This window comes from Phalacrocorax aristotelis, chromosome 2 (genome assembly GCF_949628215.1).
Source record: "Phalacrocorax aristotelis chromosome 2, bGulAri2.1, whole genome shotgun sequence".
Taxonomy (NCBI): domain Eukaryota; kingdom Metazoa; phylum Chordata; class Aves; order Suliformes; family Phalacrocoracidae; genus Phalacrocorax; species Phalacrocorax aristotelis.
The window spans coordinates 11,967,207-11,993,524 of NC_134277.1; the positions used below are offsets into that span (position 1 = coordinate 11,967,207).

The window sequence follows — 26,318 nt, forward strand, 5'->3', positions numbered from 1 at the left end:
TGTGTTACAGGATAAGCTGAACTCTAGGGATGTTGCTGGTCAGCCTAGTGTCCTCAAAAGGGAGATTTGGACAGGAAACCCAGAAATGGAGGAAGATACTAACTCCAGGGCCCTCCTCCACTCTTGTGTACGCCTCTGTTCAGAAAGCTTTACTTGGCTGAGGTCTCAATGAGTTAGGACATCACATTTTCCTCTGCTTTTTTGCGTTACTTCTAACAAACAATGCCTCTCTAATGACCCTAGGCTGATTTTCCAGACATAACTGCCAAACCCACAGCAACATGTGTAAAAAATGTACACACTCATCAAAGCAGACATATATATAAAAATATACATAAAATGGATGGAATAAGCTTTTTCTGCATAGAAATAGCTTTGTTTCTGCCACATATATTTCTTCAGAGATGCAGATTTTTATGGTGGCAACTATCAGTACGGTTGACATCTTCATATTTTGCAAGCACAGATACACGTACCGGGAGGCTGTGGCAGGTAGGCCCCAATTAATTTTGATCTCTTCTTTTCATATCCCTTCTGTGTGATGTCACCTGCCAAGGAAAGAAAAGGAAAATCAATAAGACGTGGATAAAGACAGTGTGTAGCTGCTTAATGGCAGCACCATCAGCTTAGCCACCACTGCATTGTTTGTCTGCCTTAACAATTATAATGAACAAATGAAAAGCACAGTATGATCATTCCACCCAGAAAAAACTCATTTACGCCAGAGCCATCCTGACAAGTAAATACCCACCCTTGATTTATTCCAGCACTGGAGTCCAGTGGCACAGAGTTTTAAAACCATTTTGAGATGCTATTACACAAGCTTTCAAAAGCTACAATGACCTTCATTAGGTTAATAAACAATGGATTATACAGAGTGCATGGGCCTGTGGTGGCTGGCGAAACACACTGCTGATTAGCATTTTCTATCATTAATGGGATTTTTCTAATCAAGCATGTAAGACACAAAAGACTTGAAACTGCTGCTATAACATTTTTGCAGTACAAATATTTTAGCTGATTTCTAAGGAGTACTGAGAGGAACAAAACCAAACCAAAACAAATCTACCACAGATCCACTAGAAAGTAGTAGCATAAAGACTCTTTGGCTGACTTTTCAATGAAATCTCAAAAACAATTTTGGAGACAAATGTTTGAATATCTTAAATTCAACTAATATGACCCTTCACTGTCTCTGCAGTTTCCTCAGGTAACTTTTTTTTAATGTAAGGATAAAAAATATTTTTCTGTAGAAGTTTCCTAAAATTAAGTGATGGATAATTAGATATAGAGAATACAACATATACTTTTAGCCTTATTAAGAGTTCAGGAGAGGTTTGGCACTGAAGTTGCAATAGTGTCCTAGCTCTGGAGTTTTAGATCTACCTTTAACGGTTAAAATACTTGTTCAAATATAATTCAAATATCTAGATTCTTCTTTCCAAATGTGTGAGCACAGATGCACACATATATACACCTGTATTAAACTCAATACAAGCTACTTCAGAACCTAAAAGGAGTGATAGGTTTTACAATGATAATAATTTTTAATTAACACCACATTCCCTGCCCTTTCAAGAAGCATATATGCTATTGTGAGACTCATTATGCAGTTAAAGTTCAGTTGCAACACTGGACTTGTATGTTTGTAAAAGACTGACGGCGTAGGAGGGCAGAAACGACAAAAAGAAGTGGAGCTTTGGCAGCAACGTCCAGCTAGACACAGGAACACGTATCTGCTCATGTTCTTCCATCCCCATGCTCAACCTTCATGTATGGAGACCATTTGCCAAGAGAACTACATACTCATTTCAATCCCAGCCACCCTGGTAAATGGATGCTAATTCAGCACCAATGTACAGACGGAGCTTTCTGTGGGTTGGTCTGAAATCAATAACTACTTGAAAACACCTTCAGACGTTGTTCCTCGATGAAAGACCTCTTCTTAGTGATTGCTCCCAAAAGCAATAAGGAAGCTAAGTTCTCCAAGCCTCTCTGCCAGTGTCCTGAGCCAACCTCTCGCCCTGGTTAAAAAACAGTGCTTAAAATAACACCTACCCTCTTCACTACCCTATCTCAAATTGCTCTACAAAAGAAGTCAACTAAAATATCTGTGTTTTTAAATGAGGAGAGTGAAGCACTTCAAATGATAACCGTCCCATATTTACCCAGGGAAGAAGTGGCAGACTTGGCAAGAGGACCTAAGCCTTTAAAGTTCAAACCCACTGACTCTTCAAGCACATTTCTTCCCATTCTGAATACTCCTGCATGTGTTCAAGCCAGTGAAACAAGCTCCCTCCCCACTGTAGTCATCAGCTTCTCACAAACCAGACAGTAACTATAGATACCACTTCATTAAAATGTTTTAACAAAAAAAGTGTCTATTTATATTTGAAAATGATAAAACATAAGTTATTCTTTTAAAGGTTTGCTAAACAAAATGCCATTAGTTTACTGTGCTCATCAATACCAAATTCTTATGCATTCCAGACACATCTTAATTTGAGTAAAACTTTGATTGTATTAGTTTACTATTGCTCTTAAGAGAGAACAGAGATATCCTATGGAGAACCATAGCTCCACTGTGGTATGTGCAAGCTGGCAATGCCATTTTAAGTATGAAACTATTAAAGATAGGTGCTTAACTATTGGCTACTCTTCCACACACAGGGTAGTACATACACATGCAAACTGATATTGCATGCTATACATTCTAGACATGGCTCAGGGAACCTACACCCATTCTTGAAATGTAAGCTGCTTCTGCTAGTTTCTAAACCTATAGTGTCCTTAATGGGAAGAAATGCACAGGACAAGCCATTTCTTTGACACCGAAGTGGGAAAGATAACTACCAAGTGTTAACTCCTGTCAATAATAAGTTTTAATTCAAATCAGCATCCAGACTCACCCTTTTGAAGTTACCATGTATAGGAATTGTTCTGAGAATTAACAATAGTGCCTCCTTCCCCAGCCCACTGTCTCCACCAAAAAATCACTAATAAAAAGATTTTTTGAGATGATTTAATATGAAAATATGTCAGCTATTTCACTATTACCATTCTGAGGTGGAAGAAAGTTAACTGTATCATACAGTCTGAGGAAGTACACAAAAACGCTTCATTTATCAGGATTAATGGCATGTGTATTAATTTGTATTTTTTCAGGTAGACTGACTTCAGAATACAAACAGTAACTGAATTACCATTAAAATATTATTACAATATATGCAAAACTATTGCATTTCAAAGCTACATTGAACTCATTGTATAAGCTCCTAACATATACTAAACACAGCTCACCAAAAGTTAAGTGAGCTTAAACTCTGCTCTTATCATCAATTACCATTCACTCAGTTTTTAAACACAATATCAAGACCTCTGGTCTATGGCATTCATTCCTTTGCAAATTAATGCAATTAATTTTACAAGTACCATATGAGGAACCTTTTCAGTTAGGTCCACCTAACTCGTGCTCTTCCACAGCACAATATTGAATTTAGGTTTGGCTGTTGGAGAATATAAACAGCTTTACATGAACAATACTTCCTTGACATAAGAATACAGGATTTATGCTATGTTCCCCTTTTTAATTAGCTCTTTTTCTCTTGAAATGCCAGCAGAGTCTCAGGACTTTGCTGCATCCATTCAAAGTCCAGCTCAAAAGACAGGAGGGAAAAGGGACTCGCCCACAATGTCTTTTGAGCAGACAATATGTGTTGGTTTTTCTATTTACTACATGAACAAACTCTTCAAATCCCCTGCAAATTTAGACCCCCTCGTTGCATCCCTCTCTAGTTTTCTTCTCATTACACCTTTGCCTACTTTGTGTGGCATTTCTGAGCCACGTTGCAACGCTGCACAGAACAGCTCTGGGAGGTAAGCTGGTATGAGCAGAGCACAAGGCTGGCCGCAGATTATAGGGAAAGGACCAGGCGATGGATGGAGGGATGATGAAAAGACTCCAGTACTAAGGACATGCAGGTGCAGAAGGAGCACGTGGCTGCAGGGAGCTTTGGGCATGGGTCTACTAGGGACAAGACACCATCATATAACATCGGGCAACTGAAAGGTGACACGTCCAGTTAGCAGCTCCCTGCAGCCCTGTGCTCTGTCTCCCTGTCTTCTTCCTTGGCTCTCGCCCCATCCCCTAGCCCTGGCTTGGCTCCTGAGCACTCTGCCCTGCTCTGCTACTTCTCAGCTTCACCCCACAGCTGGTTCCCAGGGCCTCCTCCTCCTCACTCCCTTCCTCCCACACTGCATTCACTTCACTGCACTTCAGGTTTTCAGCCTCCTGTTTGCATCAGCATTGTCCCGGTCTTTTACCTCTGGACATGTTGCTCTTTTCATCCTCACCTCCACTGGTGATTTGACAGGTTTCCACCATCGGAGGGCCACATATGTATGCCCTGGAGCATGTTGCATCCAAGGGTCAGCGGGGGTGAGCAAAGCACAAGCCTGAGAGATCTGAACTCACCAACAGTAACTGACAGTGAAAAGGTAGCAAATTTTACCCTGATTTTTTCCCCATCCACATTTAAAATTGACTGTTAAGGACTGCTGAACAACAGGCATGCAGTACACTGATCCTCTTTCCACAAAATAAGTTCACTTATTTCTAATCTACCAGGGTCTTTTTGGGCACTGGAAGGAAAATGTCACTTTTGCAATGAAAGGGACAGCACAACTGAAAGAACATCCAATCCTCCAAGGAAGAAGGTTGCCTGGTTGTGTGAGTAGAGGACCAGGGCTCTGGCACTCCATAATCCTATTCCCATCTCTTTATTTGTGATTTGTGCCCGTTTCTGCAACTTCCAGAGTTGCAGATGGCAATACTCTCCTACACCGGCACTAACAGACAAGTATTTTATAGCTATATTTAGCAGAGCTGCACTATAGTGTAAGTTCAGTCAACTGTGCTCACCACAACTGCTACTGTTTGCATTATACCCTCCATTTTCTTTGAAAATTTACTGTATTCTTTTCTTCAACAGTGTTGGATTTCTACCTCTTTACAACGATGGTGGGGCAAAGCTGGGGAGGCAGGTCAAAGCAATGCAAGCACAGCACACACACTTATCGCAAGGGAGGAAGGAACTCTAGGTAATAAAGAGCCCCTTGGGATACTCCACATTGTACAAGACATTTTAAGGAGAAAGAAATGCCCCTAAATGTTGAAGTCGTTCCCATTATCCTATCCCCTTTTCTGGCCCGTCCATGAGTCAGCTCTGTCCATTTGTATGTCGTGTCCTAGACTGATCATGGAATTACACCTTAAAACGAAAAGAATAAAAAGACACTTCACACTTTTCAGGTAATCAGCAAAATATTGACTTTTTAGTGCTCTGTTGTGGGGAAGATTATTGAATGTGAAAATACTTCCACATGAAAAATATTTGTATATTACCACCCTTCTTTAAAGCATTTACACTTTAAAAGCTGAGTGTGCTGAGAAATGCTGGTATCATGGACAAAAAAGACGCTGTGCTACTTTCATGAAAGTAAAACACTTAAAGTCAATATAGTATAAAAGTTTCCCTTTCAATTGAAATAATTAGCTATCTATTATCACTTCCTGAACACAAACATATCCAGTCCTGATGGACTGCTACCGTGACAGATGAAGTAAATTCATTCAAGCAAAAGATAATTGCATTATACAGGGGGAAAAAAAAAAAAAACCCTAAACCTAAACCAAACCCAACAGGAGATAAATTTCACCAAATCTTTCCTTTTCTCTGGAAGATGCCAGTACTACTTACTGATCTCAGTCTTTTAGGTGAAAAGCTAATGATAAAACCAGGGACTACATTCACCTTGTTTAATGCGGTGAAAAGCTCAATTTAATTTTCAGTGATCTCAAAGCCTGACGGATGCTGCTGGTTTTCACTACACATGCCATGTTTCAAAATGAAATTTCAGACTGGGACTTTGAATTAGTTTAAGGCACTTATGGAAAAATCCACCACAGGAAATAATGCAATCAATAAGGCCTCTCAAACACAGACTAACAGAGAGCTCGCCGGTGAGTGCCTTTCCTCTGCCCATGATTTTCTGCCTTCTATAGATTCAATTTTCTGTACGACTTGTTTATTGCTGATGACTCAAATTCAGTGTCAGCATCTTGGCAAGAGGGATTTGAATGAAACAAAGCTCCTCATAAAGAGAACTGTGACTCATTTACTTCTCCCACTCACGATGCAGACAGTCTCCCTGTCTGGTTGCCCAAAAATATGCCAAGAGACAAAGGATTTCATTTTGGATGGTGCAAGCGCAGAGACATCAAAACTGCACAAATATATCTCATGTAACACGTACATGAACACAGAAATATATATCAGGAGCCGTTTTCTGTCCCAATGTCTTTTAAAAAAAGATGTTAAATCTCAGAAGCAGCTTAGAAAACTACTCAGAACTGTGATGAAGAAACAAATGGTAAACTATGGCACTGGGCAGAAAATTTAACGGTATCCCACACTTTCACTGCAAACAGTATCATAAATTACAGTACTGCGCAAGTGCCTTTAAGGGGAGTACCCTGTCACTTAAATGTTTTGATAATTTTATAATTTTGCCCACATACAGCTGAATTCTTTTTTTTTTTTTTCCCCAAAGATACATTTTGTTCCTGTATGTTGCAAGCAAAGCAGAAAATGGCTGAATTTCAATGACAGATAAGGAAGAGTGCTCCTTGTGTACCTTACAGCTTATAATGTTTCCTAAACTGGCATCTAATTCAGGAAAAAATATTTAAACAGATTATGCTATTAACAGATAAGCTATATTAGCACTACTAAAATAACAGATACAAGGTCTTTTGAATTTTAAAAGTACTCCTGTTCAGAGTAAATACTTCCCATTCTTTTGATACACAAATTAAATATCTGTTGTATAATCTGCTAAATTCTTAGTTTTAACTCAAATTCTACATTTTAAAACAAGTAAGTGAGCAGTAAACCATTTTACATAGAAGACATTTTTAAGCATCTCCACCTTGAGTCCCAGAAGACCCCTTAATGAGTTTCCCCACTTACTTTCTGGTCCCAAAGTCTTCAGTGCATTTTTCCAATAGCCAAAATATGCCTGGGCTTGAAAAGAAATAAGAAAAAAAAAATCCTCCCCCAAAAGAACCCCAAAACACCTAATTTAAGCCAATGAAAACAATCCCAGGGGTTTTCTGACTCAGACTTCCTACCGTCCGGGCGAGCTGAGTACCAGCGGCGGCTGCCAGCGGCGTGGCGGCAGGCCAGCAGCCGGGCGTGCTGCTGGGGACCCCGCTCCTTTGAAGCCGGAGAACTGTGTGGTCCTCGGGCATCCCGGAGCTCCCCCAGAACGCAGTATTTGTGCGGCACTACTTTTATGGCCTGGATTATTGTAAAGTAAACAGAGGCTGGTTGAACAGTGAAGGTTTCCATTCTCAGCGTCAAGAGTTTATTTCATTATTTAAAACTTTAACGAACACTTTATGTAATGAAAGCAATCTTTGCCATTTTTGGAATTTTATGGCTGTTAGGACCCTTCATAATGTTGTTTTCCTTCCTTTATTGCTTTATAAGGCTTATAGGGCACCCTTGAAGTGTATATCCTTTTTGCAGCTGCTGGAAGCTCATTTTTCATCTCTCCACTCACTTTCCTGTTGCCTATGAGGCATTCGCCTGTTCTAGTTATTCTCCCTGTCTCTAACACAAACCGTGCAGAGTCAGATCTTGCTCAAGATAAAAATAAAATACAGTTCTGAAAAGTATGCCTAAGGAAACATTCCTCATAAATGCTATTTAATAGACAGGCTTTATATTTCAAGTTAGAAATGTTCCCTAAAGAAAGATAATTACAGCAGTAATTCCACTTATCATTACTTAGAATTTACAGTTCAGAGCAAATCAGACATTTCCATAAATGCTGCACTGCGCTGGGTACTGCACAAATTTGTGTCCCAATTTTCCCAGCCCTGAAAATGTCTTAGGAAAAAAAAAAGCAAAACACCTGAGAGGAGGAAGAGGAGGAATCCTGAAGGAGGAACATATAAAAGATGTATAAAACCAAATGGAAAATATATTATCCTAACCAGTCTGTAAGCATACTTCCTCCTCCGGGCAAAAAAACCCCCTATATGCCAGTTTTTCAGAAGGAATAACCTGAAATATCTGAGTAAAATGATAAAATTGATTAATAGAGAAGTTTCTTATTTTGCTACTTCTCTAGGAAGCAGCCTATGAAAATACCTCTCCTGCTTGTGACCTGTATTTTTAACTATTTATTTTTTCACTACTTTGGCTATTACTAATTTTAACAAAAAAAAAAAAATCCAAATGGGTTAATCTTCTTGGAAAAGAATGCGTATCTTCTAAAAAGCAACATATTTCTAAATCCATCATCCATAATTTTGCTGCCAGTCTTTTGAGGCACCACAGTACGACTGCAGAGCTCTTCCCAAATTTCAATTCAGAACAGAAATCTGGAACTCCTATTTTCATATTCTGGAAAAATAATAAAACCATGGATTTTACCCAATACATCACAACTTTCTCCCTTTTGACTTGGGTTCACTGTAAAGCTTTTGTGTTTGAGATTAGTTATGCTAGTCAATAATAGAAGTGTTTCAGCACTACCTAGAATCATTTTATTTTACCCTAATGTGGGTTAAAAGCATTATGCTGATTTTAAAAATAGGTATTTAGAGCAGTTGTACTATAGTATTAGAATGCCAAAATGTCCAAATCTCTTCCCGCAGTTTTTGTAAAATTAGAACCTCTTCTGGGCAAAAAAACCTCTTCATGCAAATGCAAATTTCCACATACTTTGACAGCTGGATGCAAACGCAGAAAAGCCCAGATTTCTTAACTACCACTGGGGAAACTGAAACAGGAATACTCCTTTTCAAACAATTAGAAGACCGCTAATGGTTGTGGAAGAATATTGAGGAGTTGTAAGTATTTGAGAACAGGGACTTGAATTACCATAATGACAATGCTGAGTGACCATAATGTCTTTAAAAATGCATCACTTGGGAGATCATCAAGCTCAATAATCTGGTCTAGCATTTTAGTACACCATGTTTTGTTACATGACACATACGATTTTGGAGAAAAATAATAAAAAAGCAATCATTTATGAAGGGAATACAAGTGTCTTCCATGAAAATACTCACATTTTTCTCTTGAAATGATAGTGCATAATTTACTAAATCCAGCTAATAAGTTACTTCCTACTACTCTCAATTTAACCCTCTCAATCACGAACTCTTGTCAACAGCATTCAAGAATCATAAACGCCTACTGTCCACAAACACCTAATATACCCATCACCTGCTTTCATATTTCCAACAGTTGAGACGCAACCCTATCATAAGCTCAGAGCGGCCCAAGCATGATTAATACAAACCGTGTTATGTGATGCTCAAGGAAGCCTCCAGACACGTACAAGTTCTGATAAGCAATTCTCCCAACAACCTCCCCACACCTGTTACCTCCATTCCAGTCACCAGTAACTCTGTTTTTTTTTTTTTTTTCAAGCTTCCAAAAAAGAGTAAAATAACTGTAGTTTCTTTCAAAACAAGTCTAAAGTACACAAACATATTCATTTTAAGAGCATACAAAAGGGAATGACCTCCTCAGACACCCAGTCCAACATCCTGCTATGCAAGAACAGCAGATGAAAGTGAGCACCCTTCCTCTGAGTGATGAGCGCTCTAGCAGCATTAAACAGTGCTTACATCTTCTCTGTCTCAGCAGATTTTTAACTGTTCTGTGCAAAATAAAACTACTTTATCTAGAGTTTCCTTCCTAGAATGCTTCTGAAAGATGGTTATCTATGGATTTACCTAAGAGGCTGAGATGTTGCTTCAAATCTCCTCTGGAGGGAGTTTGATTTTACATGCTCTAACATGTATTAAATGAAGGCATCTTCAGCTGTATTTTGTGAGACAGGCTGGAGATGGTCCACCGCACAGAATAAGTCACCTAAATTTCCAATAACCAAACCTTTTCTTACAGTATTTCTTCTTGGCTTTCAATTACATTCTTGCTAAGATGGTTGTGATGGACCCTTATGTCATTTTACCTGGGAACATAGGTTTCACCATGCAGAAGAGCACTTGCAACTTAGCCACAGCAAGAGTCAGTATTCAGCGTCACTTTATGGATCTAATCAACATTCTCTGACCCATATCCCACAGTCCAAAAAACCCAAAGCAGGTACAAAACTGTGTTAGTCGTCTTCTACCTCTCACGCATTTGAAAACGTAATTGTGATATTATTGCTAGACACAGAAAACACGACACTCAGGAATTTCTGAACTGTAATACCATAGTACATACTTATTAATGCTGTCTTTCCAAGGAAATCTGTTCATAATTTTGTGTCTCGGAACTTCACTTCAGCACAACATTAGATACCAGGTCCGAAGCAGATCACCTGAAGTACTGCTTCTGGCCCGCTGCAGGTCGGTGGCGAACTGCTGACCAGCGAGACAGGACACGGAGGCTGCATGCAGCATCAACGGAGCCACCTGAAAGTGATGCCTTCACCAAGGGAGCATTGTGGAGGGGAGGACTACACTTTTATTCATAAACCTCACTGCTCACTTCCACTTGAGGAAAAACTGACCTCCTTTTATTAACCTTATCCTCCAGGAGGTCTTAAAAGGTGTCAGACAGGAACATGGCAACTTGTGGGTCACTGAGTCCAGCCCCCTGTGTTGCAGGAGAGCCTGTCAAACCCTTTCAGAAAATAATTTGGTTCCAGCGGGAAATAAAATCAGCTGGACTCCTTTTTTCATTCCAATCTCTTATAAGATCATCATTACCTTTTTTTGCAGTTTTTCACAGATCTGCATCTTTTCAACATGAAATAATTCTTTTCCATTTCACCTTGTACCACAGGCATTCCTGGCCTCCAGGTAGACAAACGTCATTTGTCTAAAAGTGAGCTACCTTAACCAAGCATGAGATCAGGCCAGTCTTGTTCAACTTATCAAAGGTAACTCAGGTTGTATTTTATCAAGCTTCCATTTCCTTCCCGTCTTTCACTAAATTTCCTTCAAACTACACCTGAAGTATCCCATTCCGTTAAAATTAGACATGTGGCTTAGATCACCTTTTTTTCCCATTCCTAAACATAATTTACCAGTCACTATTCGTAAATCTCATAATGTCACTTATTGTTTGAGAATTACAAATTCTTGCCACCGGGCTTTCCCCCACCAGTATTTTTGCTTTTAGTATTCCAGCGTGGACATTTTCTAGTTGCCTACTTCAGCAAATTAAACCGAGTTTTTCTTCTGTTGTTATTAATACACAATAACCACTATACAAACTGTTTCTAAAAAGATGAAGGCTTCCCAAACTGCACAGTTCCTGGAAGTCTTTATTTTCCTACTAACCTGAGATAACTAAATATTCATTGCAATTAATTTGCAATTCAAAGAAAACCCAGTTCTGGTTTTTAACCAAATCTGGGCCTCAAAACTAAGGAAGATGTATGCAGAGCAAATTGATCTATCTCCAATTATAAATATTAGAATATCCCTCTCCCAGTAATGCAGAGTAAATGAGATCTGTCTCTGGTCTCAAGAAATCAAAAAAATTAATCCTTATTTTACAGCGTGCAAATGCAATTTAGGCTGATATTTTAAAATATATTCTGTTGACAGCTTATTTGATCCAACAGCCAGATATGATAAAATAAACAGCTATTTAAAGGCATCCACAATATGTGAACCGCAATACACATTAATAAGGTACTAGATCACTTCATCTTTTCTATGTAAAAAGCTACATTTGAAAACTGTCACTAGCATAATTTCTGCATGAACAAAAGTACTGAAATTCCACTCTTAAAAGAAATAACCTAAAATGTATTCATGTCATTTTCCCACTTTGTTCCAGAAGGACCTCAAACGGCAAGATGAATTAACATCATCTGGTTACTCAACTTGATACCAAGCATGTTACTAAAAGAACAGAAAAGCCCAAAAGCATCTCACTGTTCTCCTGTTATGTGGGCAAAGTGTTTATGAAGCACTGAAAATATGCATCCTTTGACTCAAGGACTTCTATTACCCAAAGGCTGACTCAGATCCTAACTCTCTTAAGCCTGGTAAAACAACTCAGAAGGAAAAATAGTTGCATACCTTCAATTACCTCAAGACACAATCGATGTCCCTGTTCTCCACAGCTTTCACAGTATTTGACAATTCCATTTTTTTCCCTGCTGTAGCACGTCCAAAGGCTCCTAAAGGTCCGTGACATTATTATAGACCTAATGTGACAGCTCATACTGATGTTAGCACACAGCAGCTGTTCTCGTAGGAGGCATTACCCTCCAGTGCCTGTGAAATATGGCTCTTGGAAAACTGCAAGTTCCTGCTAGGTCCAAGGTACACACTTCTATGCAGTTGGAAAACCAGATCTCCATACTGTCATCCTTTTTATTTTTCTCTATTTCCAGCTTAAGCTACTCTTGATGAAGACACAGAAATTTGCTGCAGTAAGCCTGATGTGCAAACATTTTCTTTTCTTCCTCAGTTTCATGATTTATTTCATATGTTAATGAGGTTATTCTGTGACTTCTGTAGCTTTTCCCTTCAGATTTCAAAAACAATAAAATATTTCAAACCCGAAAGAAGCCACTGCTTTCACATCTTTGTTACATTCTTTCATGCAATATGGAGTTCTTTTAAAAAAGAAGCTGGAATTAAATCATAGCTATACTTAATAAACTAAAAGCAAGCAAACTTCTACTAAGTAGTGTTCATTTTCATCTGTACTAGAAGCCAAAACTAACAATGTCTTTCCAACAGGGAGGCGTTAGCAAAGGTCATTTCCCAAGATGATCAAGTTCAGCACTTGAGTTTGGCTTTCACGGAAAGGGCTGGTGGTTTGAAATTAGAAGTTTTTGAGAAAGCCCATGAATGCATGTTTGTATCAACACGTCAAAGTGGATACTGTTCTGCTCTTGTTCTTCAATTGCCACGAGCTGACAGGTAGCTAATTATTATCACAAATGTTTCTTAATTTACTGGTTTGCAGGAATTCCCATCATGGCTTGCTTCTTTTTGTGAATCAGTAGGTAAGTCAGCAAACATGCCAGCCTGAGGACCGAAGGAACACCAATAACATACCTTACAAAAGCCATCAGTCCATTTGTTTTTACAGTTACAATACAGCTATACTTCAGAAGTGCCAATAAAGATTACTCAACATGCAGGAAAGCATTTAATACTCTGTTATTAAGTCCTAGCTGGGAAATAGGGCTAGCAGTGCCTGGGAAGGTAGCCGCTTTAAAGAAATTAAAAGTGTAAGAATTAAGGTAGGATTTACAACCTGTTGTAAATATACACAAAACACTGACTTTTCAGCATAATTCAGATAGCACATACACGTAGATTGTTTTGGACAGAAATGCATGTGACCAACACGCACCCATCTGCTATCAGCCTTCAAACTTGTACACTGAAATCAAAGATCCTCTGTCCTGCAGTTGTGTCTTCAAGCACCTATTTGGAGCCAAACACTGCTGATCCGTGTGCCCAGACTGGGTGGGCAGTTGTCCACTTAAACCTGACAAAGCCACGGATGAAGTACTGGCTGAATTTGTACCTTTGCTTGCTGTCCCACGCAGGCAGATCCATACATCCAAACAGACCTCCTCTGACTTTAAGTCCAGATCAGCAAAGAAATACACCCACTCCGATCAGCTGGTGGCCCATGTAATGCTTAAGAAATAACCTGATATCCTGAAATACTAGGCACAAGCCATGCTTTTATTTCCTTCTGCTTATTTCTTATCCAGACTTGCTATTTTACTCATTCCTCCCTTCTTCATTCCAGTGGGCTCTGATGCTGTAAGGCTGTGTCAGAATCACATTTTCAGAGATCTTCACTCTTTTCTGCCTTGCAAATAATCAGCTGCTCGGCTCTGTGTCAGGTCATGGGCAGCCGCATCCAGGTGGCCACACACCACCTGGGCCCTGGCTGGCCACGCTCAGAACTGATGACCCCAGAGCTGCACTGCAACGTCTTTAATCGTTCCTTTGCTGTTCAGTGCTTGCAAGGCTTATAATCTTCTTTTAATTTACCTTTATTAATCACCTGCAGTCGCAGATATTCCTCATCCTAACATCCTCCTGGATCAGCTGCTGTCCAGCTAAGGCTTTCCAGGGCCAAGGCTGACATCAGAGCTCGCAACTGCTCTCTCCTGCACACAGAATGGGAAGTTTCACTGTCTGGCCCCATAGGAATGCCTCACGGTTTTCATCTGGTGTCACCACCACTGTATGATTTCTTATCACGCTAGCACTGCAAAGCCTATCTCCCCATCTGAATGCCTCAGCTTTTGCTAAGTCTTCATTTTTATAACTCAAATATGGACAGCACAACTAGAATCAGATGCTTTCATTAACTAAAAGGCGATTCCCACCCTATTTATGTAATTAAAATAGTGAGAAGCATCTGAAAACCTGTACGTGTAAGGTGGGGAGACACAGCATCTTTGTGTATTCCAGAAGACAAATACTAGCTTTTGCCACATCTCTAATAACATCATGCTTTGTACGTCTGAAGAGGTAGTCAATTTTTATGGCTGGGAGAGCGTAAGAAACACAGGAACGATCACACTGGATCCCATCAGCGTCAGAAACAGAGGAATGGTCACACTGGATCCCTGCCAATGCTCTTTCATGTCTTTCAGCACTTAAGGTGGTTGCTACTTAGAGGACAGAGTAAGGCAAAAAGCTTGAAGTGGAAATGTAAATAATCTATCCTCCTCCTCCTCACAGTGTCATTTGATCTAAAGCTATTAGAGACTCACTAAAACCTCAGAGCACAACAAGGCAAAAACCTTCAGGCATTCACTGCTACAGCTCAGAGTATCTTGTGTTGCCCAAATGAAACCCATTTTGAATCTTGCTCAAGTCTTGGCTGAAGTCTTGGCCTCAATAACTTCTATGAAGAATTAATTCCACAATGTAATTATACTCAGTGTGAATTTGCCAACTTTTAAGTTAATTAAATATCCCCCTACCCTCTGCCATGAAAAGTTCATTACATACCTTCTCTGCAGCATTCATTATTTGACACACTTTTGTCAGTTCCTCCTCATTTGGCTCCTCGCAAGGTAATTAATTCCAGATTTTCAACACGCTTTAGATACAGATTTTTTCCATGCCGTTCATCATTCTCATCCCGCTATCACAGCTGCAGGCCGGTTCCCCTGCGGGCCAGGCGAGGCGGTGGGTAGTGCAGGGAGAAGCACTCGGCACAGTGCTCCAGCCCAGGGTTTCCCAGGGCTCCCAGCCTGCAGCTCCCAGCCACCCGCCCTGCACACCGCTGCCCGCTTACCCCAACTACTGACACCCAGGGTCACGTCTCTCTTCTGACCTGACTTCTTCCATCTAAAAACCCCTAAATACAAACCTTTCTCCCACAGTTGGTTTTATACAACTTATTATCAGCTCCCAGAAGCAGAGATTAGTAACATTTAATGGAGAAAACTTGACATATCTGATTTTACAGTAAGGTTAAGTCACAGGCAGTCCAAGGCCAGAGGTTTGAAAGAAAAACAGAGATTATTCATCCTGACACACAGATCCCACACAGAACATGTTTGTAGTACTTCATACATCAGAATAAAAACAAAGCTTATCTTTTAAAATTTATAATATTATATGCATTATTTAATTCTATATTGCATATACTTCTATATTAATAAAAGCCTTCCTTATGATGCCTGTGTTTTTAGTACCATCAACCATTACATCGCCATTAGGACTCAGTTTTTCTCTTGGTTGGTTGTAGTTTTCTGGTTTGTTCTGTTTTTCAGCTTCTTTGGTTCTTTTCAGTCAAAGACTATGCTACCCCAAAATGCCTTCTGGATTAAGTAGAGTGTTTTGAACATCCACTTCAGTCTAAACCTATCTCATTTGAAAATATTAAAAACAGAAGAATAAGAGGATTGAAGAGGTTACGAAGACAAAGACATACTTTTGCTGCCTCATAGTTAGAAAGAAGACTTTAGCTAGTAAAAGACACAATCCCCTTTCCCCTTGTTTCTTGTTCCAAATCTTTCAACAACAAAAACAACATTGCATGCACCATTCTCTTACTAACTCATTCCCTACAATTTCTCTTCAAAAACTGGTTAATGTAGTGGCTAATATATAAATATTTCTAAATATCTTAGTATTATGTGATTTTAAATCTGACACACAAAGTTTCCTTTTCTTTATTTTTCTGAAATGCAATACATATATACATCATATATATAACACAGGGGCATGACACTAGAGAGACTCGATAGCTGAAACTAGAGAGCAATGTAGCAGTCCAAAATAGACCAACAACACATCTTATGCCCAGTGGCTATCAATTTATTTCTTATTTAAGAAGCTGGAAGAAACAATCCCAGAACAGTTTCCATTTAAATCTAAAAAGCAATGCAGTGAAGCCTCTACACCCAAAAGAGTTGCTGGTTGTTTTAGACATGGCTATTCCTATACAAGAGTTTTGCACAAATACAGGATTACTCTAAAAAACTCAAATGCAAATCTTCTGTCAATAAGCACCAATGTGAAATTAGTACCCATCTCAGTAAACTGGAGGAATAAATTCCTGAAATCTCTCAAGTCCTGCATTTTTCAAGTGGCATTTGCACTGGTACTTACGTATTTCTCTTATGTAAAGTTTTTCGAGACTCCTTTTGCACAAAATTATGCTACAACATAAAATCACTAACTCTTTGGACTTGTAAGTGCTGAATGCACTCAAAACACGACAGGATGCTAAAGCTGAACCTAGGGTCACGTATACCACAGGCATGTCCAGGTAAGGCAGGCTGATGCCCTGAAAAATTCAGGTGAATTCAGGAGTGGCTCTCTAGGTATCTTAACCTACCAGTGGGCCGCTGCTGGTAATAGTTGACAAAGGAAAGGAGCATGAACAACAAGGATACAAGTCTAGACTTCAAAAAAACATATATTGAAAACAATGTTTTTATTAGGTAAAGTTTCCACCTGCCAAAAGAGCTTCTGTGAAGCTAACCACTCCTAGGAACAAACGCGGAAATGTCTTTCTGTTAAACTATATTAATTTACAAAACTGAGACTCTTCTTCAGACCAAGAGACCATGGCGTTTCAGTGCTGACCTATTCTGTAGTCTCAGGTGCACTGTCAGAGCCATATTCAGTCACACATTGCCTGGGAGAGCACAGTAACAAACAGCACATTTGTACCTCCACTATGAAAAAACACTTTTCCTGAGTTTTATTAATCAGGCCATGTATACATTTTTACTCTTTAACCTCTGCAAGCTGTATGTCAAACAGCCCCTTTAAAAATCACAAGTTTTTGCAAAGTCAGGCACTGCATAATGGCTTATTTCAGATGTTACACTCTGCATATATATGTATGAAGAAATTACAGAAAAAAGCAGTTCAGCTTATTTGTGTTTTGGTCACCTAATCAAAAAGGTGATTGAATTCATTTTTACTGTACCAATGAAGTTACTGAAGAGCAATCACTTTTTTTTTTCCATGTGACAGATGAATGACCTTCACCATGGACTCAACATAATGAAAGGCAAGCCCATGTTTCTTCCAAGAACAGCAGGGCCGTGGTTCACTTCTGCCTGTATATGTAGGGAATACTAGATGTACTCCAGTAGGGCTTGCTTTCCTTCCACTCTCAGAGTATACAAAGAGGTGAGACAAGCAAGATGCCTGCTATGCATGATTAGAAGGAGATATAGCAAGGTATCCTTCACTTCCCAAGGGAAATCACCGCCCTGATATGGCCAATGTATTTAATGGTACATGGGAAGATTACAGGGTGGGACAGGGACCTTAGTTAAAATACACAAAAACCCAACAAGCACCCCTGAAATTCAGCTCAGTAATGTTTTTGATCACAAGACTACCATAGGTCTGCCCCAAGCCTCACTACCACCTTCTCTCCTCCAAAACTTTGTGTTTGATAACTTCCTTGTTTTATGAATTATTCTTCCCTGTAAGACTGAATTCAATGCGCTTTCTTCAGGACCATATCAGCGTGCACCCACAACTTTACAGAGTCTTCTCTTCTTGACCTTATCTCTTTGCTGTACAGGAAATGGCACTGCTTGCTTTTATCTCAGAGTATGACAGGTCCCTGCTGGAGCCTCCCCTGGGCCACAGTGATGTTATTACTAGGGATTACACAGAAGCAGAATGTCCACATGCAGACCTGCAGGCAGGCACTGCTTTCAAGCGCAAGGTTTCCGCACGGAGCTGAAGGCCAGCGACCTGACTGCCTTGTGACCCTTTCTCCCCCTCATCTGTCCCCCCAAAGCGGGAACCTTGGCAGTTTCCTCTCTCCATGCAGCAACTGCAGGGCATGGCTAACCTACTGGTGGACCTTCAGAGATGCATTCACTAGGTATTGCTCCCATGCAGTGTGTTTGCACAGTTCCCAGCAAATCTGGTAAATTCTAGAAAGATCCTCAGGTAAGCAGGCTACCTACTTACTTACCCGGGTAGCCCACCAGTGCAGGACTAACAGCATCTGGTAAAACTTGGGCTGCAGACTCCTGCAAAGCGATGGGCTGCGTTGGCTATCTGATAAGAGTGGAAAGTAATATAATAATGCAATATAAATACATATACTCCATTACATATTTATTACATATTAAAAAGAAATATATAAATAAAGAATAATAAACAAATGCATTATTTATAATAAACAGAAATAAGTAAAATAGTAATGGAAAGTTCCTGTTACCAAGGAATTCTAAAATACAGAGCCATAGTAAACTTAAAAATAGAGAAAAACTACCTTACGTTCTAGGACAGTGAGGAAAAGGGGGACGGGGGAACCTAGATGTAACCCTGGGGGCCAAGTGGCATTTAAACCACCTACAACTCCTCCTTTTAACCTCAACCTGTTCTCTTTCCACTACAGGCAAATAACCTTTGGTTTACTCCCGCTGTACTCCAGGCGCTGCTGACCGGCCAATCTGAAAGACATTAACAGCAGAACTCTGCTGCTGCTCCCTTCTTCAACTTAAAAGCAAGACATAGGATGAAGTCTTTGGTTCTGGATGGGAAAAATGAGCTGTATGAGTAGAGAGTTCAGGAGAGCGATGGAGATGGATTGCAGAATTGTGAACCTCAGCAAACAACACTTTTCTGTTTATGAAAATTCAAAAGGTTGCAAGCTTCAATAACAATGTTACACTGGACAACATGGAGGCTGGCTGTGTTCTCACTTATACAAACCTAATTTAGTATTACATTTCCTCTTCTTTCAGCTACAGCCTCAGTTTCTTGCAAGCAGCAATCCCAGTATGGACTCAGAAAAAAGACTCTGAAAGCTCAGCTTTGTGTACTGTTGTGTAGTCACTTGCATCTGTAATTTGCTCTCACAGAAATAAATGCTAACGTGCTTGAAAAATGTGACTCAATTTTGTGATGTGAATGAGTTTTCCTATGTAAATCTCTCTCTACAATTTACGTTATTCTTTCTAAAGAACAGAAACTATTACTGCATTCTAGTTCCAGTTCCAGAGTGAATACTGAGATTTATACTCCAAATTTTACCACAGCATGACACAAGAGAACCGCTCCAACTTCCTCTCCCAATTTTACTAGCAACAGAAGTCCTTTGACCACATTACACTCAGCATTTAAGATGGATGCACTTACTAAATATGAAATAAAGTAAATGAAACTCCAGAAAGTGAAAAGGCATTTCCACATACTTCACAAACCCACATAAGAAACTCTTGATCATAGGTACAGAAGGCTCTGACATGCTACTCATCACAACTGTATCTCATAAGAAGAAAAGCAAGGAAGATGATTTATCCCCAAACTCCTACCTCTTTGGCACCCAACCATAGGCAAACTGATGGCAAATCACCGTTTTACATAAATCTTCCTTTAGTTGCTCCAGAGAAAGAACAGGGAAATTCAGGGGAAAAAAAATAATTCTTTAAAGGAGGGAACTACACTACAAATAATTATAAATATTCATTTCAGAAAGCAATACTACAGAAGGACAACTTTACAGAAGCAACAGTATCTGAGATTTTGCTTTCTTAAAGCAACTAATACAGAATGTATTTCACCTCTTTTTTTTTGCACACATACACAGGTCCTGGTAAGTAGCACAAGAATGGAGTTTTGATTAAATTGTTTCTCAAAGCACATACCACCCACATACTGCAAAAGCCATGGAAATTATAGGCTCAATACATCCATCTACCCATCCATCATTTAGATGAGGTGTTTGATATGCAGTAGCCCTTGTCACCTTCAGTTTGAGGCCAGAATGCAGGATCACTTCCATTACTCTTCTGTATATGACAGTGGCAATATCCCATTTCAAATGTTTCCATCTAAAGTAGTGAGTGATTATCAACAACATTATAGCACCATATACTCTTGTTATATTTATTTTAGTACATAAGGAAATAAAATGAGTGTAACTTGCCAAAAGTCATGTAGGCAGTCCATGGCAGTGAAGAGAACTGAATGTAGATCTCCAGCTAGTGTGTTACCCATCCTATTAAATTATCCTTTAAAAAAATGTAGAAGATTCCCAAGAACATGATGTTTTCCTTCCTTTCTGGTGATTCGATGGATCCTGCATTCTCTCCTTCTTGCTTTCATAGGTCACCAGGCTATGCAAACCATTTTTTCCATACAAGCAAAAAAGACAGCTTAGAAAACGCATGTTGATTTTGGCTGGACTGAGATTGTACATCTTTTTTAAATAGAGAGGCTGATGACTGCTTGGGCCCCACTGATTTTCTTTCTGACCTACGTGATCTTTTTGATTAATATCTGATAATGCTCTTCTGTAGAGTCCTGGCAAGGTTAGTTCCATGTCATTACTAGCTCACCCATGTTTTTGTTGGGGAAAAGCTATACGATGAAGAGCAAATCTATTAATGACAGAGATTCACATCTTCTCTTAAGAAAGGAAGAAAGGACCTGTCCTGAGAGGTTCATTCAAATCTCTCCTCCATTGAGAATAACGTTAAATACTGAGCTGTGTTAAACACCACAGTCTGGCAGAGGAACATTAAAACAACATGAAAAATCATGTCTACTCATGTCTTCTATATAATAATGTACCTACTGCAATTCAGGAAGAGGAAAATGTATGAATTGTTAGGATTAAGCCTATGAAATGTAATTAGAAGTAGCCAGAAGCTAAAACCACACAGATACTAGCATCACTAGGAGAGAATGGGGAACCTCATACCTACAACATCATACAAATTCATGGTAAGCCCCATCCTGCAGTCACCACTTAGCAGCAGTTCACCACTAAGAGGTGATTCTGAGACGACATATCAAGGAGGTAACAACAGTGAGGAAGAAGAGACCTGCAGAAACATTTCTGTAAACTGAAAGTCTCTGAAGACAAGCTCCCTGCAGGAACTATGACAGATTTCTATAAAATCATGAAAAGCAGATACAATGGCTTCCCATTTAGCGAAACAGGAAATATGGGTGCCCCAAGCAAACTATCAAGAAGGAGATTTAAAAGAATTTTTTAAAAAATACATGCTTTCTACACAGCACATAACTCCCATATGGAACTGATCACTCCAGCACATTGCAAAGGACAATTGTAAGATTAATTACAAAAAGGGATACTGACATCTATAGAAAAAGGAGGTCCAGGCATATGTTGGACCAGACATAAAATGACTTACGCCTCTTATTTTCAGAAACTTGGAAGCTCTATGAGGGGCAGAATCACATTATACCTGACTTGTGCTGTATTTTACCCCTAATCGTCCATAACTGGCAGGTGATGGAGCAGAGAGGCACGTTACTGAGGAGATGAATGATTTCAGCAGTGCAGTACGGCTGTTGCTGTGGAGTTGTCAGATCTCCTGGCTCCTCTCCTCTACTGAACATGCTTCAGCCATGGCACGCTGCAGAAGCTGCTGTTTGCACTGTCTCATCTTCTCCTTAAAATGGATAAAGATCAACTGCCATCGACCAGGGAGTCTCATCAAGAAGCCTGCAGCCTCCAGCAGATACCAGCTGAAGCGGATCTTGGGTACTGTTTGGAGTGCATGAGAAGGCTGTCAACCGCAGCGGCCTCCTTCATCTCTCCTATCAGTGTGTGTGAGGTCAACGGTGAAAAGAAATGAGTCACGTGGCTACACAGACACTGATGTCAAGCTGCCAGGACTCAGTTTAAGAAGGAGTGGGAACAAACAGCAGTCTATTTTCTCCAGGGCGTCTCCACAAGGGAATAAGTTCTCCCCTTCCCTTGGAGATGACATAATTCAAGCTTTCAGTCTCCCAAGAAGTGGAGAGTTGGAGGGACGCATGGTTATTCGTGTCATTCTGGGCACAACCGTTTCATTAAGCAAGAAAACAAATCAGATGAATTAGGCACAGGAATTCATCCTACATCTGTATGATTTGTGCTCACGCACGTAAAGCACTAGCATGGGTATTTCTGGCAAAGGAAGGAGAATATAAATTAAAGTACATATTAATCACACATTGTATCTGCAATCCAAACTAGCAGGTATGTTCATTTTATGTATGAATATATTCTTGAAGCTGCAGGATACTAATTTAAAAGACAAGCAATTCAAAGCTTCCTTGGTTGACACTGCAGGTAATGAGATTTTTTTCCCCTGGCATCTTGTGTTTCATCTTACCTCATAACTAAATAATTTAGTGTATTTTTAAATATATATATAAGTATTCTAAACAGTAAGCTGTGTATGACCTACTTATTTTGATGTTTCCAACTTAAAAATAGATATTCCAGAAAAAAATATTTCCTACGCAATTGTCAACCAAAGGAAGTTGATTTAGTCCATGAAACAAAGACTTGTGAAGGTGAGACACATGCACCAGTAATCATGAGAAATCTTTTGAACTGCAGTCCTAACTCTGAGAAATGAGTTTTCAATTAAAAAACATTTCCCATATGACTTTTATCAGTTGGTAAAGCACATGACATCTTCAGCCAATATCAGCCTGGCGGCTGTGACAGGTCGTCTCGCAAAGGATGTTGAATGTGCAGCACGTATATAATTGGCTTGATTGTAGGTATTTGTATATATATAAAACAAAGGCTGATGTGAAGGCTTCATCGGCATGAAATGGAGGTGGTTGCGTTCTCTGTCCCTGACCAAAGCTGTGAGGACACTCAAAGACTTCAGTGTAATCAGTGTCTTTAACACTTTCATAACCACTGCTGAGCGCACAAATAGACTGATGGGACAGTAATGAAAGCTGGATCATCTATGGGATTTATTACTGCTACATATTTACTCTGTGCATGCCCTTCTTTCCTCCCACTAAAGAAAAAAAAATTTAAATATCAGCTGAGTCCATTATAAAGAATTTCAAGGCTGTTGGAAAACAGCCCAAGTGCTTAAATTTCAAGAAGCTTCTAAAAGGCCCTTTGAAGTCTGCGGAGGAAGTCTCCGGAGCCTCCACGGCAGCGCCTCTGAAAGCACGCCTGTGGCCAGGAAGCACGACCACTCAGGGGGAGGAACCACCCAAGGAACTGGTCAGAAGGTTGGAAGAAAAAGGAGGAGGGAAAAAAAGTTGTTAAATACAGTGGGTAGCCAGTCTGGAAGTCCCTCTCCCCCTCAATGCTGAGCTACGAGATGGCTCAGGATAAATCTGAGGCTACCTCTGACATGCTCACACAGAGGATCGTTGGCAAAGGAAGTCCCATGTCTGACAAAGACATCCCATGAGCTAACTTCCTCGCTCTTTCCAAAAACAAGAGAGCGCCTTTTTCTGCTGTACAATTTCTGCTTAAACCAAAAAACCTAGCAAACCGGTAAGAATTTATATTGGTTTTTGAGCAGGCAACATTGAGCAAGGCATAATTATCTTAAGCAGGCATGCAGATCCGTGCAATGTGTGCAGAAGGGGCTTCTTGGGTATGACTGATTTAGAATAAAGCTCTGACAAGGAAAGGAAATCCTTCCCTGTTGCTTTATACAATCCACTGACATGGCTTTTTAATTTTCCAGAGATCCCCAAGCCTTCACGCCCGCATGCAAATGTAATCTATTCCTGCATATGAAGCACAAGTGCAAGTACCTTTGCATCTGGCTGCCTGTGTCAGTGCCCACATTAGTATCATGACAGTTGTTGAGGGCAGAACTATGCAAAAAATGGATATAGTCGAATACAACCTGACTGCATTACATGCTAGAATTTGAAGGAAGCTTGTTTAGGAAGCATAGATGTGTGCTCAGTTACCTGAGACTGGAAATATTAGAACTAAAAGGAGTCAGAAATGAAGTGGAGCTGGTTTCACTGGTATTACAGCACTTTAAAAGAATTACATCTCCTTCTTGTATGTAGGATAGATGGTGTTGGATCAGGATGAAATTCTTCTGCATTACAGAACTTAAAAATGGTGCACTTCACAAAGTTAAAATCCATGGGATTTGTAATATTTCTAGAATACATACATTCGTTTGATACAGTTTGCCAACCCTTTTTACATTTTACTTGAAAACAAAAAATACAAGCCACAGAGGAGTGGGCAACTAAAATAAAATGAAAACTACAACTACCGCCAAGTTCCGGGGAATTTGATTTTGAAAAATAAAGACAGAAACCTAAAAGCCCAGTCCTGGGTTTTCTTGTTAAGAAAGTGAGTGACTTTCCAGGCATATTTTAACGAAAATATGTCAGACAGCAGTAGCAGGGTTACAGTCAGGAACACTAAAGTTTCTAGGCAGGCAAAAGAAAGCTATAAACCATTACCAAATATTTGTCTAGGTTTAAAATGGAGAGCATGCATTTATCGGACACGGAAGCATGATTTCCAGCCCACACTTCAGAAACAAAACAGTAAAGCGTTTCCAAAATGTCTCACAGAAGGTGAGACCATGCAAAGGGATACCCTATTTCTCTGCATCTATAGATCAAAAAGTTGGGGAATTATTAGAGAAAGATATTTGGATAAGTAAGCAATTAAAATAAATGTTTCAGATAAACTTTTCTGAGTCAATGGTTTCAGAAACATGAAGTTAAATGACACTTCAGAAATTGTTTGACCTCCACCATTTCTGTCCAAGACTAAAATAGAAGCTTATGGTTTTGGAGTTGTCTCGGAAATATTATTTTGCCTACACAATTTTTGCCTTTTTATTGCAATGCAATAAAAATAACCCCTTATCTAATATAGAAAAAGGGTGGAGAATTATTTGAAATAGTTACTAACCCTTCTTACAAGTGGTTCACTGCAATAAAATGTTAAAATGGGAAAGCATGATGCAATTTTACATGGTGAAGAACTGCCCACCTGCCAGACCTTCTGCAGACAGAGAAGACCATGGAGTCAAAATGAAGCCCCTCAACTTTGTAGGGGGAAAAATCAACCAGTACACACTGAAATTGAAAAATAAGCTTGTGTGGCGTGCATGTGTTTCCACAACATCTGAAGCTCTAAAATTGCTTCAGTGATTGTTCAAAACTGCAATTTCACTTTCCCCCTTCAAGCACTGCACCAGGAGCAGGTCTGGGTACCCTTCCCCACAGTGACAACCAGGGTCTCACAAAAGCCTGTCCCAGAGCCTGACACAAAGGCCTTCCAGTGAGTCAGGCAAACATCGATGCATGCTCTTGCTGTATGCTTGTGCATTTACATGTGCTTGTTCTGCTGGGAATTTAAATTAAATAAGAAGTTTAGTGCATTCTGCCTGTGAAGCCTACAGCAAATTCAGCAGTGGCTGCAGAACAGCAGTCTCCGGTGGCATTTGCAGTGCTGCGTGTACCGGATCGGGTCATGAGCTCCAGTATGGGGCTGTGATGGTGCCAGATGGCAGGCTTTGGCACGGTGGCAGGGATGGGTGGGATGACAGAGCGGCATCACAGATGAGGCACCTGGGTTTGCTCCTTCAGCACTACCCAGCACCCTCACCTGCCTCGTGCCTTGTTCAGCGTACTAAACACATATGCAAAAGTCCTTCCTACCGAGCTTCAGTGCAGCCCTCATGTTCCAACCCTTCAAACTGGGAGAAGACCACCAGCAACACACAGATGTACACAAATAATCCTGCCATTGGGCCAGGGAGGACCCACAGAGCCCAGGCACCAAGGGCTACGTGGCAGGAGGTGGCCGGCCTGCTCCTGCTGTTGTTCGCCACTCAGGCAGCACCAGAAAAGAGCCTGCAAGAATTCAGTCGTTATCATGGAAATTTCCCACAGTAGCTTTTACTATGGGCTAACAATAGGGTCCTATGAGAAAGTAAAGCTTGTTTGAGCTGGGTGATTTGCCAGCATAGAACACAATGGATCTCTTTAGCAAAGGCGAGGTGTAATTTGCCGCTTTCTG

At 40.0% G+C, this 26,318-nt stretch overlaps 1 protein-coding gene across 4 annotated transcripts in view; it reads right to left on the minus strand.

The window, feature by feature from the left end:
- Positions 1 to 26,318, minus strand: part of DIP2C (disco interacting protein 2 homolog C) — a 334,539-nt gene that overhangs the window by 156,468 nt on the left and 151,753 nt on the right. For all 4 annotated transcript variants that reach the window (XM_075082401.1, XM_075082400.1, XM_075082399.1 and 1 more), the window contains exon 2: positions 477 to 548. In XM_075082401.1, coding sequence (XP_074938502.1) covers positions 477 to 548 — 72 coding nt within the window. The remainder of the gene's footprint in view (positions 1 to 476; positions 549 to 26,318) is intronic.